The following is an 18,244-nucleotide window of genomic DNA, read 5'->3' as shown; positions in this document are numbered from 1 at the left end:
AGTTTTCAAACTATATTAAAAATAAGTTTTAAAGTGGGAGAACAGTAAATGAGGAAAAATTATGTTAGTTTATTTTTCTATTAGACTAATATTTAAATAAGTAAACATGTAATATTCTCTGCATAAATGACACCAGTAATGATAAAATTTAACCTAGATAATAGAAAATTTGATGGTTACTGATAAAGCACCCATTAGCTCAAATCAGATTGTCCAATAAGATAATTTATAGAAGTACTTATAATATCTAAAACGCTTATATCACCATTTAAATATTATTCATTGCTATTAGAATTGTTAGAATAGATCTTTAATAATTTGCACAAAGATAATCTCTTGTCAACAAACTAGGACCTTGTGTAAGTGTGTGTGTATGTGTGTGTGGGGGGGGGGATGTTGGTTCTCAAGACTCTTTTCTTATCAGTCAGAAATTTGATGTAACATACTGATTGTTAAACAAGGAATTTTACTTGTTTAACATCTGTCTACTAATATACTGTCACAATATACAAATCTAAGAATGAACATTTTCCCCAAGATGTCATGTTGCTGTACACTACATAAACTAGAATCTGTTACACAACAGCCCTGTTCCAACTACTGCAACTGTGGAGGAGACTTTCTCCTACCAAACTTGAGAATGTTCCTAGTCTGAGATACTATAAACTACTATCTAATTAAAGTCTTGATCACAAACAGGTATTTACACACAAAGCAGTTTATATTTAGAATGTGTAATGTCAGTGGGATAATTAACAAGTGTATACAAGAAGAAAGTATTTAAGGGTAATGACAACCAATTCCAGTTTTTAAAGTGAAAACTAAAACAACCCTTTTTATTTTTAACATATTTTCAAAGTTAAGAATAAACCCAGAAATGTTTCCTCAGAATTAGTGTTACCAGAGGCATTCTATTTAGTAACAGCACTGATATCTATTTTAAAAAACATTCTCATTTTCTAAACAACATTCAAGATACCCCTTTAGATACCGAATTAATATAACTACTTTTACATACTCAAATTCTCAGACTAGATTGTCATGCGTTTTCCAACTGTCTGAATGACTTGTGAAGCTAAACAAATCAATCAAAAGAATAAAGAAGGAGAAAGGTTTTAGCTAAGATATTTAGTATGCTATCTTTCTTCTGGTGCAGGCAGAAGGAGACCTTTCCTCAGAGTTATTCATTAAATTTAATATTGGTGGATTTTAGGAATTCATTCGATTTCTTTTGGATTATACTATTTGCTTTCATCTAATTTTAATAATACAAGAATAACCATATATTCTGATTTGCCTGAGATTGTTCTGAAACATGACTATTGGCCCAAAATAACTACTGGTAGTACCTCCTTCCCTTTCCATTTGAAAAGTGTCCCATTTTACACACTTATTATCCATTCGTATTAAGGAAAAAAAAAAGCCATGCTGAATTCTATAAGCTAAAACTTAAGACTCTAATATACACGGATTAGAAATAACAGATGTAAAACAAAAGATTAGAACAAAAATTATCACAGAAGAACTAGATAACCTGATGCAGAAGAGTTTATCTTTTTAAATGACAGATTCAACAAGAAAAATTAGAAACGTGCAATTATAATTTTTAGAGCTCATTTCAATTGTATCACCCACCTTTTAATATATGTAATAAATTAACATTTTATACCTCTGACACGTTTTAAAATCTAATAGTGTTTTCATCAAGTTCATAAGTTATTTAGCATTTCCACCTACTTTCTGTATGAAATAATCATCTAGAATTTAGGAAGTAATAACTTCCCACAAAAGGAGGACTATTTGATATCACTATTGCTGTTTTACTGCTTCAGATTAGCAATGAGCAACATTTAGATCAACAGTTTTACAATTCTCTGACCATCTTTTATTTACTAAGCATCAGAGACTAAACATAATTTCCACAAAAGAAAGTATAATTTTTAGATATGCCAATTAGTCCCACTGCAATTTCAGAAAAAAATTAGCTCATGATCATTCAATAACATCCCTTATTATTTTCAAACTATAAATATTGAATATCTGGATTTTGCAATGACATTCTAAAAACCCATTCTAGTTTCAGTAGAAGTAATGAAATTAATGGGCTCTTACAAGGTGGCATCCATAGAGAAGATATGTTTTATGTGTCTTAATTTATAACTCCTCAGCTATATACTATTTACATGTAACACCACTTCTACATGTAAGATTGCGATAATTTTAAACTTTGCACTTCTAGTATAGATTTACATAAACAAAGGTGGGAGAAACAAACTGCCTTAAAAATTATAACTATTTTCATTCTGAGAAACAATAACCATATTTTTCCAAGAAAAGACAATAGGTTACTACCTTTAAAGTTCAAGTTCCATCACTCTAATATAAACATACTTGGATATGAAATTTCAAAAAAACCACACATACACACAAGCTCTAGGTAGAGCTGTAATAAACAAATTCCTTTTATAAACAAAATTTTAACTGAAAAGCCACAGTAGATGGAAAAAAGAAAGGATATTACTTGGTAAAATCCAGTGACATCTACAATAGTTTTACAGCACATTTAAGCATTCTAGGGTTTTATATCTTCACTTGCCTTCCATTTTTTAGTTGTTCCTTATAAAATTGTCAATTATGAACACAGGTTTGACCTCAAACCTAGTCCTGAATTTGAGTGCCTATAAGAGCAAAACAGCCCAAATCTCTATCCTAATATCATAATTTAAAAAAAAAAAAATTGGGGGGGTTTGGAAAGTAATGTCCATCTAAATGGAAAAAAAAAGCAGCAATATGTAATTATATAATACTTATTCATTATGTAGGAAGTGATTTTTTTTTTTTTTTTTGGATGATACCCAGAATGCACTTACTTTGTGAGTTTCCTCAATTAAACTGACTTGGACCAATACTACCAAAAGTTAAGAGTACTACACAAGGGCACACATTTACAATTCTGCTAGTCTTAAAGGCAGTAAAGCAAAAGAAAATATATCAAATATACACGCACGCCTTACATAACTTCCATTGAGCTACCAATGGCTTCTGTGCGATATTCCTCTTTTCCAAAACCATATTACTAACTATCAAGAAAGAAAAGATGAGATTAAAAGTAATGGTACTGAACTGAATTGTTTGAAGCCAGTGCCCCACACGTGGGGAAAAGTGCATTTAGTTCAGCAGCAATACAGCACAGTGTGAAGATATTGTGCTTAGACAGATATTTTAGAACTGAAAGATGTACAAGGCAAGTCAAGATATAAAACCATAGTACACTGTTAAATAACCTTGAAACGTACATATATTGCAGTTTTCAAAGAAAGACATTCATTTCATTGTACAAGGATAGGGAGAAATCCTTAAAGTTACCTATTGTAGTTTATGATATAATAAATACATATCTATATAGCATTGTATATACATATATAGAATGTGTTTATGTGTAATTTATTTATTTGCCAATTTTTTCTGTTTCTGTGGATCTGCGACTTTTAGGAATGGAAAAAAAAATCCAAAAACAAAACTCCTTTTCACTACAAATATCTGTTCCCCTAAACTTCAGAAAATATATTTTATAACAGGAAAGGTCTCAAGATCCTCCCCTTACTCAAAGACTCATTTCAGATATTTTGCTTCACAAACTCATAAAGCAATCAAAATTAAAGGAATTATAGATCTTTGTATAATTTCACTTTGCCAGTTGTTTCAACGAGCAAATATCTTTTAATATTTATACTAACTGATGCAAATTCTTTAACAGAGAATAAAACTCTATTTGACTGATTATAACAGAGCAAATCAAAACAACAACAACAAAAATCCAGTGATTTACTCTGACTGTAAACAATATATAAAAATTTAAATCTCAAATTTCAAAATAAGTTAAAGAAAAATTCTACCTTCAGGGCCTATTTCACTATAAAGATCTCATAATTGGTAATGGGAAAATGTATACGAAAAGTTGCAACAAAATCGTTTGCCCATTATTTTTCCTAAGATAAACATATCTAACTATACTACTCCTGTCCCTTAAGTTTAATAACTTCATAATTTGTTGGCAAATTTTTAAGCAAACTGGCATATCAGATTACAAACAGAAAAACATCAATTTCAGCAAAGAAAACTTATAAGCCTTTTGTACAGAATTTTAAAAAATCTAAATGGCTATAATTCCTCTATTAGCAGAAACACATAATGCAGTCTTTATAAACCTGCCATATATATCAATATCTACATAAATAGATACAGATATAGATATGAAACATTAATGGCAGTCTATTTTGAACAGTGTGTGGGACCAGCAGATTTGTATCAGACCATGGCACGATATGGACCCTGCATTTTTAAGAACTGAATGATGAAAGAAGGTCCCCCAGCAACAATCTGAGGTGGAAGGTGACTGAGTGGACAGTTCTCAATACTCATGATTGAAAGCTTGCTGCAGAGAGCCAGCTCAAAGGGAAGGCTATGTAGGTTAGGGTTGTCATTCAAATACAGTTCTTCTAGGTTTTCCAGTGTACCTGTTAAAAAATAAATAAATAAGTCACTTAAACAAAACTAGTTACTATTAAAAAAGTTCAAGTAGGAACATCCTAGGCATTATATATAAGATATATTTCCTACTTTTCTCTCAGTTTTAAAACTCTTAGAACCATGGATCTCAAACTTCATTGCATATTAAAATCAGCTGGGGAGATTTTTTTCAAAACCCCGATGACCAGGTCACACTCCATTATCAATGTAATCTGAACCTCCTCTTTTATGGTTGGTTTTTAAACTTAGTTTTTTGAAAATGCTCTAAATTCAGAGAATCTTTTGGGACAGCTTGGCATGTGTGTGTCTGTGTGTATTAAACTCTAGAAAAGAGATTATTATATATTCAGTGTCTATGTAATCACAATTCTGTTATAGACAATGTTATAATTGCTCATAATACATTGAGAAATTATTATTCATTTCTCATAAAACATTTTAGTTTTTGTTACTTTATAGAAATCTTTCATGAAGAAAGTTACTGCATATTTGACAATAAACCAAAATAAATTCATGCAGTCTTTAAAAAAATTTTCTTAAGACCATCTTAAGATGATCATACCTTGAAGGCAAACTTCTTAACCAATTTAATGAGGCCAGCTGAGTAAAAATAAAAAATTTAGAAAGTTTGCTTCATGGGTTTTCAACTTTAAACATCAAAATATGGATTCATAGTAACTATTTATTAGAAAAACAGTAAAAATAACAGCTAGCACGTAATGAATTTCTTTTACACATAAAATATTACTTCTCTTTAGAACAACCCTATATGAAATAACTATTATGCTTATTTTACAGGTAAGAAGATTGAGGATTTGAGTTTGTGTAGATTATCCAAAGTCACAAAACTAGGAAGTGCCAGAGTCAGATTTTAAATTGCCTATCATCTCCAAAACTATTCTTAACTACTAATCTATAATGCTTCTGGGGCAATACACTTTTGAAGGCAGAATAATATACATAGAATTATTAAGAACTCAGTTATTTACTAGGTGACCTTAATTAGCTCTGTGTAAAACAGTATTACAACTTGCAGTATAAAAAAATTCAAGGTGGGCTGGGGATGTGGCTCAAGCGGTAGCGCGCTCGCCTGGCATGCGTGCGGCCCGGGTTCGATCCTCAGCACCACATACAAACAAAGACGTTGTTGTGTCTGCCGATAACTAAAAAATAAAAATTAAAAATTCTCTCTCTCTCCCTCTCTCTCTTTAAAAAAAAAAAAAAATTCAAGGTGGTCATGATAATTATATGAAATAGTGGATATAAAAAGACTTGGCAAAATTCTAAAATATACCCAAATATTTATATGAATCAAATATTAATATTAATCCTAAAGCTCCATAAAGAAATGTTCTTTTGCTACAAGAATTACTAATTTGATTCAAGTCTATGTAATTTTTTTTCAAATTTAGAAAACACAAAATAATTCTGCTAAACTGAGATGACATAAAACCCATTGGAAATAGAGATGTACTAAAACATTCTCAAATGTAGTATTAATTCTAACCCCTCCTAAAGAAACAAACAACATCAAACAACCCACTAACACTAACCATTGGTACTCCACAAAAACACTCACAAGCCTAATATAACCTCAGCTTACAAAAACAAATTTATCTGAAATATTGTTTGAAAATACAACAACAAATTACTAGTAGAGTTAATAATCCATAGGGTTCTTACCAATTTCCTCAGGAAGATGAGTAAGTAGGTTCTCTCCAAGGCCTAGATGTGTGAGATTGGTAAGGTGACCAATGCCTCTGGGAAGAGTAGTCAACTGGTTGTTTGTCAAGACTAATTTCTAAAAAATTTACAATAAAAATAGTTATATACACATTTTCTACAACCGATATAAATTTAAAATAATACCTCTACAAAAGAATAAAATAGGGAAATTAAATCAGGTGAGTAAATTAAATTACAGGATTCTCTTTCAAAAAATATCATTTGTTGGGACAAATGCAGATTACACGAATTTAAAACTCAGCCCTAATCCTGTAACAGAACTACCTATCTGGTCTAAGAATTAGAAAATGGCAAAGAATTAGAAAAATGAATTCCAAAAAACTACCATCATACAACTATAAGGCCACTAGCATGATTTACCTGTAAATCTTTAAGATAAGCAATTTCATTTGGCAAGGATTCTAATTTGTTCTCCTCTAGATCCAACTCTCTTAACTTCCTAAGGTTTCCAAGACCATGGGGAAGCTTCTTCAGAAGATTGTTTGATAATATTAGAACCTACAGAGAAATAATTGACAGTTTGACAACACATGAAATGGAATTTTATATACATACATATATATATTTTTTACCATTGTGTGGCTTAAAATTTATAAGAAATGCTAATTTTCTAAACAGTAAATATTAAAGGTAGGTAACATTTGATTAAATAACATTTAATTTAGTATCCTAAAAATTTTTAAAGCCCACTAGTTATTGGAAATTTTTTAAATGTCAAATTCAAAGTGAAAAAGAAATGTCATTATAACTAAATTACAAAAATAAAAAATAGTTACAAATGTCTTAACAAACCATCTGTTGCAAACAATCACTTAAGAAGGTAGCAACTGACTTACAATCAACCCACTGCAGTTATTGTTCATGGTATTTACTACATTTCAAGGCATTCTAAAAGATAATAAAGGGGGGAGGGGGAGGCTGAGGAAGATGGTCCTTGTTTTCAAAGAAATTATAAACTACCAGAGGAGTAGGAGACAGTAATGAAAATTGGAGGTGGGGGGATGGAACATTAAGAAGAAAGACTTTCAAAAGATTCTAGCTAATTTTTTATATCCTCTTATTTCACCCATGCTTTCAACCACACAACACTGTTTCACCTTACTAAATTAAACAGGAATTTTAAAAAACATGATACAGGAAAAAATTTAAAACAGTAAGTACTATTAGTAAGCTTTACTAATGAAAACTTTAGGGACTTAGAGGCAGAAGTAATCATCCTCGACTGAGGAGGTAACAATGAGATGGACTTTAACCATGGGAAAGAATTTTAAAAGAAAAAAGAGGATGAGGAGGGAATTTGAGATGCTAGAAACAACTGGACTAAACATACAGACAGGAAAATTTCTAACAAATAGCAGGTGAGTGATTTAGGATGGAAATTAGGCCAGAATCATAGATGAAAAGGTTCTAAATGCCTATCTGAAGTATCTATAATTATTTTGGTAAACAGTACAGTTTTTATTCAGTAGTATTGAACTTAACTAATTAATCCAATGCCTCATCATCCTAACAGAGTCATATGTTTAAGAGAGTTCTTATTATGATCATTTTTAATTATGATCTCCACTCAAAGAGAAATTGTTTAACTTAAAACTATCTAAGTGAGGTAATTGTGGAAGAGACCAAGAAGTTTTAAATGCTCATTAGTACTCACTTACCTCAAGAGAAACAAGTCCAGATACATCCTCAGGGATCTTTGTGAGCTGATTAGTGGCTAAATTTAATTCTACCATGCTGGTCCAAGTTCCAAAATCCAAAGGAAGTGATGTTAACTGATTGTCCTGGCAAAGACAAAAAGCACCATTCCATATGGAACCATTAAAACAAAGTTCCATATGTACCTTCTTTTGGGAAAGAAGAAAATTCTTAAACAGAAGCCTTATTCTCCTTTTTGATATCAGGGAGGGGAAAAAAAAAAGGCAGTAACAAAAGCAACAAGCTTCCAAGACTTTTGTACAGTAAGTAGGCTTTTGCTTTGAGTTTAAAGAGGAAGTTTGCTTCTTATGTGAATATTAGTAATGGAAATACAAAAATACTATACAGAGAAACCACTGGAGATTTCAAAAACAATAGTGATAAATTTGATGTTTTCTTTATTTCACAATAATGTACAGAAACTCAAGAAAAAAAACAGTGAATGTTCAAATTAAGATATGATCACAATGAAAGAAGATACATATTATGGTCCAAAAGGAAACCCAGATGAGCTCAGGAATTGAAGAGATGCTGAACAGTAAAGCAGAAGAGAAAGATAGGATACATTCATCACTAAATAATAAAAACATGACCTTTTTCCTGCTTGCACTTTATTTATTATTTTTTTTTAAATCAGGGATTGAATCCAGGGGCACTTAACCGCTGAGCCACATCCCCAACCCCTTTTTGTATTCTATTTAGAGACAGGGTCTCACTGAATTGCGTAGGGCCTCACTAAGTTGCTATGGTTGGCTTTCAACTTGCAATCCTCCCATCTCAGCCTCTTAAGCTGCTGGAATTACAGGCGTGTAACCCATACCTGGCACATATTCACTTTTAAGATGCCCTTTCATCAATAACAACTCTAAATAAACTATTACACTGGTAACGGGAGAGGGTGATAACACCTTTGTCCTAGTTGGGTATCAATATGCCAATATGTTAAGCTCTTGGTCATGAAATTATTTTATGTTCTTTTGTTAGTGTATATTTAAAAATTGTTCTGCAATACTCATGGATTACTTGTCTCATTTTACACAGAATCATCAATATGAAGAATCCCAATTAGTGAACATATATTTGAAAATTAAGTTTTTGTTTTGTAACATTGAAATTTATTAAAAATATTTAACATTACCCATCTTTGCGCAGACTACCAAAAGGTACAATGTGACAAAGTATTTTCCTTAAAAAGGATTTACTTTGGGAAAGTAAATCTTATATGAGAAAGAAAACATCAAGCTTCATTTTGATTTCTTCAAGAGAAAGCTGTGTTAAACATTTATAAAGTTTGAATAACAAGGCAAAGTGCTGTACAAAGTTTTTTTTTTAAATTGTTGATGAACCTTTATTTTGTTTATTAATTTATTTATGTGGGATGCTGAGAATCAAACCCAGTGCTTCACACATGCCAGGCAAGCGCTCTACCACTGAGCCACAATCCCAGCCCCTATATAAACTTTTTTTATTTTACTGAAAACAAGAAGCCTTTCCAAGCTAACATATTGTAATAAAGTCAAATTCATAAGAATGTACAATCAAATGCAAAATCTAGTGAATATCTGGACCACTATGTTCTAAAACTATTACAATAAAATGCACACGCAAAATTAATGGTGTTTACCACCATATTACTATTACTGCATATATATATTAATTATGTAGCCATATTAAAATTTTTTATTGAGGTAAGATTTTTAATTTATACTGCTTCAGTCATTATATACTTCCAAAAAATTATCATAAAAGATACATACTATATTTATGACCAAGTATAGACAGAATCAAGAAATTATAAATTTAAATTATAAAGAACAATAATTATGTTGAGTGGTTCATCAAGGACAAAAAGATGTAGCATATGATATAAAAAACTCTCCACCTAAAATTGGAAAATCTAGGTGCCTGAATTCCTACCTCAGTCATGAATTATGTGGCCAAATATGCTGTCTTCTCTGTGTGCAAAGTTTATGACAAATTATTGGACTAGATAAATCACTATTTCTTGACCTCTTTCACACTCATGTGAGATCCATTCATAGAAACTATTTATTAGAAAAGCAGTAAAATAACTGAGCTGCATTCACTGTAGAGTATATAGATAAGCACAAACTACAGATCACCCATAAATAATTCTGATATCCAAAAGAGATTTTAGATATATTAAATATCTAAGTATTCAATATGTAATTAAGCATATCAAAAACAGCTTTAAAAACTATGGAAAGAATTTCTTTTTACATGCTATAACTTCCTAATGCTTAATAAACTAATAATATTGTAACTAGTATTTAATATTCTTCTATATAAGAGTATCAGCTCCACAGTATTCCACTTTAAAAAAATTAAATACATAATAGTAGTAATAAGTTGGTGCCTTTAAAAATGTTCTGCAATAAACATATCTACAACCATGTTCATTATTATTTCTTGAGGACTAATTCCTAAGGGTATACACAATTGTGAGACTGTTTTATCTGATTTAAAAACTGCCCCAAAATATCCTTTGTTATTTTGTTATAAGGTGAAAGGATACATTATCCATACCAATAGAGAAAATAGAAATATCAAATGCATTTGTAACACCTCCTCTCCTCTGATACAAACAACTTACCTTCATATTCAGCTTACTTAACACTTTCGCTCTAGAGAAAATTCCAAATGGGATTTTATTGATTCGATTGTGTTCCATGTTGAGGGAATAGATGGTAGAAAACTGAGATGGACCACCCACTGGATACAATTGGAAGCAATTTCTAGCTAAGGTCAAGCTATTCAGTTTCACTAGACTGGATAAAAGACTCTGTAAAAAAACAAAATAAGCATAAATACTTAGAACTGAAACAAACTTGATTTGAATAGCACAGCAAATTCCAAACACAAATACTTCAAAGGGCCTTGAAGGTAAGGACCCACAGAGACCAGTTAGGCTGGTTCTAAGACACTTCAGTCACTACTGAGTTCTAACACGCTGTCGCCTTGCCTTGTAGAAATGTGTAGAAAAAGCCCTCCCCCCCACCCCGCTTTATTGTTTGGATTCAGTTTATTTTAAACACTCTATGACATAAAAAATGCATTTGTGAGTGAGAAGCACCAAGGGTGGCTAGTCTGAGACTGCTTAGAAGTTTTAGTTTAAAATAGACAGTTATGGTTTGAGTTCTGGCTCTGCCACTGAATGTAACCAATCCTATCTAGGTTTTTAGTTATATACCTCTCTCTAAATTAGTATTAAGATTAACATAATTCCTGGCACAGAGTAAATCGTTATTCAATAATTTAATGGTTTTTTTAAGGAATACTAAATTCAGAAGATGATTATACTTCTTGATATTATACAACACATCTCTTTTTTATATGGTAAATTTGAGGGGAATACAAGTATCTATTAAACAAGTACTATAACCTCATCTCTCCCTAGTTTAGTTTCCCACTACATAAAAAGAAAAGTGTATAAATATAAAATAATCTCTGCCATTAAGAACATTAAACTTTTTAGAAGGAATTAGAAAATAATGCACAACTGGTATATCATCAATAACAAATTATACAGAACAGGTTCTCATTATTTAAGATGGATCAAGGAAGAGCAGCATTAGTATCCCCTGACTGTTAGAAATGGAACTCCGAGCCCACTCCCACAGAATTAATATGCATTATAACAAAATTCTATGCTGACTTGTATGCTAATATTTAGGAAACATTGGTATTGGTTATTCAAATAGTTTTGAATTCTGGCCTTATCTTTTAATAGCTTGTGGCTTGGAGCAAACTAATTTTTTTTTCTTCTTTTCTCCATTTTTCAGTAGTGGGGAATACCAGGGGTGCTGGACCTCTGGGCTATATCCTTGGACCTTTTTAAAAAAAATTGAGACAGGGTTTCACTAACTTGCCCAGGCTGGTCTTGAACTTGTGACCCTACCTCAGAATCTTCTTATCAAAAATAAAAAGAGGCGTCTAATACTTCCATGCCTGAGGCATGTGATAGTGCTTTAAAAAAAACAGGGGGAAAAAACAAGATTGATAATTACCAGGGATTAGGTGGAAGGAGGGAACAAATACGCAGCATATAGAGGACATTTAGGCAGTGAATTTCCTTAATATCATAATGGTGGATATGTTATTGTAAATTTGTTTCAATGAATGTAATCTACAATGCCAAGAGTGTACTCTAATGTAAGCTATGAACTTCGTGACTATAATATGTCCAGATAGATTCATAAACTGTGATTTTAACAAAGGTATGAAGCCTGGTGGGTGACGTTTACAATAGGGAATGCTATGCATATGTGGGGACAGGGAAGATACGGAAGACCACCAGTTTTTCAAACGTAAAACTGCTTTTTTAAAAAAATTTTGACTTAAACAGAAAAATATGGATGGAAATGGAGAACATCATGTTAAGTGAAAAATATGCCAGTCTCAGAAAATTAAGACTCTAATGTTCTCTTTCATATGTGGAAGCTACAGGAAAATAAGGAAAGGAAGGAAGGGAAGATTAGTTATCAAAAAGATATAGAAAAGATCAGCAGAGTAGAAGGTGAACCAGAGGGAGAAAGGTGGGAAGGGAAGGGAGGAAATGCAAATGAATTTTTTTTTAAAAAATCATGCTATATGCATATATAAACATAACACAGGGATTTGCAACTTTATGAATAAGTAGAGAGAATCAATCAAAAATAAACAAGTAGATGAGCAAAAGGAAGATCACTAGCCTACAAGAAGGAGAATGGGAGAGGGAGGATGGGAAGGAAAAAAGGGAGGAATCTGAAGTAAAATCAAGTTCCATGCATGTATGATTTTGTCAAAATTAACCCAACTACTACATATAACTATAATGCTCTAACAACAACCACCCCAAAACATTTAAATAAACACACACACACACACACACACACACACACACACACACATATATTTGAACTAGAACAGGTATTCTAACAGGTACCTAATAATTATTAGCTTCCCTTAACTGACAATAAAACCGGGAGATACACACACACACACACACACACACACACACTTAAATTTTCTACTTTTTGAATTTCTACGTAGACCCAGTTTTTATACTTAGGCATATTCATATGTTAAAAGCATTGACTCTTACTTAAGCTCACAAATCACACCCAAAGAGAATCTCAACAAGAACTAGTAAATGTGCTAATTGCTTACCCTGTTATGGATACAGGTCATTGATTAGAAAAGAGGGATGACATTAAACAACAGAACCTCCCTTATTTTGATCACTCTATTACTATCACAGAAAGACAAAAATCCAGATATTCTGGTTCTCAGGGCTGTATCTGATATCTGTGGATTTTTTCCTTACCCTAGTTAACCTGCTAACAACAGAAGTACTCTTTTGTCACAGGTAAGATACTGTCATAACAGTCTTAATGAACTAATACAGCCTAGAAATTACAATTGTGGGAAACTCATTTCCTTACCACCCACCAGTACTAGAGATTGAACTCAGGGACACTCTGACCATAGAACTACATCCTCAGCCCTTTTTATTTTGACATAAGATATTATTCAATTCCCCATGCTGTCCTCAAACATGCAATCTTCCTGTCTCAGTTTCTACAGTAGTTAGGATTATAAGCAAGCACCACTTTGCCTGGTAGAAACTCATCTTTAAACCCTGGCCAAGCTGTTTTATGAAAATGCAGATACCCAAATTAAAACTAACACACACACACACACACATTCTCTCCCCCACCCTCTCTCTCTCCCCCCCCCCATTCCTTTAAGAAAAAAAGTGAATATATAAATTAGTTGATATAAATTCTACTGCCTTCATCTGCCCAAATGCTTCTTCATATTTTAAGCTTAAATATGACACACAGAGAAAAATGAGCAAGTCAAAACATTGTAGGGTCACTTATATAAGACATTTTTAATTGAGGGAAAGAATTCTCAAAAGCTCTATGAATCCTTGAGTCCACAATTCCATTTGTTAAACTATTGATGTTTATTGCTTAAATAAACATAAGCAAACATTTGAGTGAAATTCTCTTTCATTGTTGAGAAAGACAATTTAAAAGAGTGTTATATCTTACCCAATCAATACCAAGGCAAAATAAATGAAATTTTTAAAAAATATAAACAACATAACCCAAGTTAAAAGTAATGTTTTAAAAAATGACAGATTTTGGTGACTGTCACATACCAAAGACTTCAATATTACTGCATCATTAGGGTAATAATTTAGGTCACATGAGAGGAGCAACTAATATTAATTTTAATAAGTAGTATGTTCTATCAAGATCATTCTTGCCATTTATCATCTTGCTACAGTACCTTTTTATAAGGAACTCGGAAGGGTAGATGAGTTTTAAAACTAGCCATACAGTTTTGTTTTTTTAATAATTTTTATTGTTAATGTCCAAAATGATATGAGAAAGATTATCATAGTGCTACAGGGGTCTACAGCACACTAATTTTCCTTCTGATTTTTGCCTTCTCCATATTTAAAAAATTGTTTCCCTATATCCTTTCTTTACTCTTTGGAATTTTTATCTTAGTGGTAGCTATACTGCATACTTGTTATTTAAACAATCTCAGTCATCAAATTATTTACCCAGCTATTCAGAATTTCCCTGAGTTCTCTTGAAGACTTATTTTAATCAAGTCATGTTTTCTAATCCAATTCTTACCTCTGGTAAAGTAGAAATGTTATTGTTCTCTAAATTTAATTCTTCAAGCGCACTGCACTTTGCTAGTGATCTGGGTATTGCTGACAGTCTATTGTATCTCAGACCAAGACGATTTAAACTGGACAGGTTTCCTGTAAATAGAAAAGAAATTTCTTTTATAGAAAATATAATAAACCTCTTTACTGTCACAGGCTAGTGACTGGATTACAATATTTTTATCTTCTAGAACTAGGGAATTTGTATTAGAGAAATAATGAAATATGCAGCTATAATTTTTAAGTAATCTATTAGAAAGTATTAGCACCCTTTAATAATCTAATCTTCAGATTGAGTTTGTAACAAGTAGTTACAGAGGTTGACCATCTTTAATGTGAAAATCTGAAATGATACAGAATCAGAAACTTTCTGAGCACCATACACAAATACATGTATATTAAAGAAATCTAAGCAAATCCTGCTTGAGCAAATATTAGCCACTAATGAATAAATATAAAAGTGTTTTCTTTTCCAGGCATTTTCTAGTTTTACTCTCAAGACAAGAGCACACATAAGCTATTTAAATGAATATGACGACATCGACTATCATAAGAGATTCAAATCCAATTAAACTTACCAAATAACATATATATATATTAAAAAAAAGTTTTTTGATACAAACGTTGCTATGACATTCTTACACAGGCCAGATTAAAATGCCAGATGTTGCATTTACTTTTAAATTTTCTTTTCCAGTGTTAGAAAATATAGAAATGATGTCTGGTCTGTATGTCACACTTAAATTTTTAGTGACAAATATTTTGTGAGCTTTCAATTTTCAGAACCTTCTGGTGTCTGTCCATTTCTTTCTTTTTGGTTGGATCATTTTTCAAAAAGTGTTAAATTTTCTTTTTGATGCTTATATTCCTTACATAAATTGATAGCATAAATTAAGCACATAAGAGGACAATCATTATGCCTCATAACCCTCATCTACTTTTCATCTCTTTCCCTCTTGCTGATTAAAGTTATAAGAAAATGATTAATTGGTGTTTTACTCTCTACATTTTCTAAGAATTAGTTATTAACTATAAATAAAAAAAAAACTCTCATGAGTCTATACTATAAGTCAATTATAATGCAGAAAAACTCAGCAATCATTTCAATTCTTCCAAGTATAACTATAGTTAGGCTCACTGACACTTTCCTTCAACAGTGTTAGGAAACTGGGCCAAAAGTATGCGTGCGGTTCCTATTAAATAAGATTCCAACATCCATAAAATAGAATAAAAAAGCAACAATAAAACTACCACTTAGAAAAGATTATTTTGTCTCTTAGAAAAGATTATTTTGTCTCTAAAGTATTTTCTAAATTAACTAAGGAAATTCACTAGCATCTTTCTGGTCACTCTGGTACACTGTATTCATTTTGAAGGAGGGACGGGAATGAAAGGTTTGGGTGACTTTCCAAAGCTCCAGAGAATTTAGAGGTCAGTAATACAGACAAAAATATTTACTACTGCTTTCACTGCATTATGACACTGAACACAGTAGAAGTTTGATTGACAAAAAGTAAAATAACCTATGACTTAATATGTTAAATTGTGTGTATATTAGCAAAAGTGGGAACAATCTAAATGTTCAACAGAAAAAGAATACTTAAATTGGAGGCATCACAATAGAAAAACCAAAGTGTTATATTACTTATGTGACAATGGGGAAGTTGTTAACATTTCTGAATCTGTTTTCTCATCCACAAAGTAGAGATAATGCTGAATCCCTGAAAGGACTGCTCTAAGGTCACACACAATTGGCATACTTAGTACCATGACTGACATGACAGATATTAAATGTAAATCATTATTTTATGGTATGTCTATATGATTCTGCGATAATCTATTAAAATTTTATTACAAAGAATCTAAAGATGTGAAAGACTTCCAAGTTAGTAAGTGGGAAAAAAAAGTAACAAAATTGTGCGTTTTTATGATCTCAATAATGTAAAAAACATGCATGCAAAAAAGGGAAAAAATGCATCAAAACTAACAATGTAGAACACTAAGACACAATGGCAGAACTGTGAAAGAACAGTTAAATTTTTTTCTCTCAACTGGTCTACATTTTCCCGAATGTTCTAAGTGTTTTATAATTTAAAAGCATTTGGATAAAGAACAAATCTGTAATTCTAAATTCGTTTTAAGTTAAAAAATGTACTCCATGTTTGTATAAAAATATCAAAACATATTGTCATGTATAACTAAAAAAATACATTGTGATCTGTCTACCATCATCAAGTCTTTATTTATGGATAAATATTTGACATTAAGAAGATAATACTACTGTTGCCAATTTGCAGTATATACCCTTTTTGTGACATTTTAGACTAGAGTCTATATTGACATACATAAAAGTCCATATATAGATATACACACAGCATACATTTATGCTAAAAAAATGTCATTTAAAAGACTGGAAATGTTCTGAAAATGTAGATGTAAAAATCTGTAAACACCAAAAGCTCAGAAATATGCTGCAGTCTTTTCCTTTAAGAATGTCACTCAATAAGGCATTTAAAAGGCAGCATTCACATGCTGAATCACATGACAATAAGAAAACCTGAAAAAAAATGTCTTAAAGTCAGATAAATCTCTAAATAGTCCCATATATTGGTTCAAATATTTAAAAGTGATGTCTACTTTGTGGTATCTTAAAAACCAAGGGTTGATTTACAAATAGCTAGTTGTTAAAGTTCAAACTATTTGAACTATAACAACTAGTTTTTATAGTTCAAAATGTCCTCTTCTCCCATAAAGACTATTTAATTCTAGCCTCTAACATAAAGGACTTGATTCTAGCCTTTAATCTTAGCTCAGGCCAGTTACAACATTGGTAAAACATTCATAAGTTATCAGATAAGCTTCATTATAGAGTGACTCTATAATACTATCAGTCATAATTTAGGTTAATTTTATTCACATATACAGGGAATTGTTATGTCTTATGTTTTAATTTGTTTACAAGATGCAGTTCTCACAACAAAACATTTCAAATCAAATTATTATAGTTATTTCACTATAATTGTGCCTTCTAAGTTGATCTATTTTTTAGCTGGAAATTTGATAACTTATCAATGTAAAGACACAAGGGAAAATGACTATGAACAGTATATACCATCTGCATACTAAAAAACAAAATAAAAACATTCAGAAATTTTATTCTAGAAATCTCCAAGACACAGTTTCCTGATACTTAACTTCCACAAATTTATATTCCCAGACTTAACTCTACCCACCTCTCAAGAGGCTGCAGTGGTGCACTTATAACACTGTGCTCCTAGTATCCAAGGGTTGTACCAATTATAAATGTTATTTTTATTTCTTTTTAGACCCTTTTGAGTTCTCTACTGTCAGAACCCTACAGCAGAGCTAGGCAAATAACACACATTTGATTATTTTTAATAAACTTCTAGTAATAAAGTAAAAATTGAGAAACATTAATTTTGAAGCTTGTACTGTGATATATGTTTAGCAAAGAAAAAATTATCCCCTTAGTTGAAAATGTTTTAAAATGTGTTTCATCCCCTTCAAGTCAATCAAATTCTGTGTTCAAAACACATTAACTCATATCTGTCCTGGTTTTAA

At 31.4% G+C, this 18,244-nt stretch overlaps 1 protein-coding gene across 4 annotated transcripts in view; it reads right to left on the bottom strand.

Moving 5' to 3' along the window:
* Nucleotides 1–2,432: 2,432 nt before the first annotated feature.
* Nucleotides 2,433–18,244, bottom strand: part of Shoc2 (SHOC2 leucine rich repeat scaffold protein) — a 95,183-nt gene continuing 79,371 nt past the window's right edge. For all 4 annotated transcript variants that reach the window (XM_076834845.1, XM_076834847.1, XM_076834844.1 and 1 more), the window contains 6 exons: nucleotides 14,628–14,758; nucleotides 10,586–10,774; nucleotides 7,935–8,057; nucleotides 6,637–6,774; nucleotides 6,214–6,331; nucleotides 2,433–4,517 (listed from right to left, as the gene is read on the bottom strand). In XM_076834845.1, the coding sequence (XP_076690960.1) occupies nucleotides 4,309–4,517; nucleotides 6,214–6,331; nucleotides 6,637–6,774; nucleotides 7,935–8,057; nucleotides 10,586–10,774; nucleotides 14,628–14,758 (908 nt within the window). In that variant the 3' untranslated portion in view covers nucleotides 2,433–4,308. The remainder of the gene's footprint in view (nucleotides 4,518–6,213; nucleotides 6,332–6,636; nucleotides 6,775–7,934; nucleotides 8,058–10,585; nucleotides 10,775–14,627; nucleotides 14,759–18,244) is intronic.

This window comes from Callospermophilus lateralis, chromosome 15 (genome assembly GCF_048772815.1).
Source record: "Callospermophilus lateralis isolate mCalLat2 chromosome 15, mCalLat2.hap1, whole genome shotgun sequence".
Classification (NCBI taxonomy): Eukaryota; Metazoa; Chordata; class Mammalia; order Rodentia; family Sciuridae; genus Callospermophilus; species Callospermophilus lateralis.
This window is presented reverse-complemented; position numbering and strand designations above follow the sequence as displayed.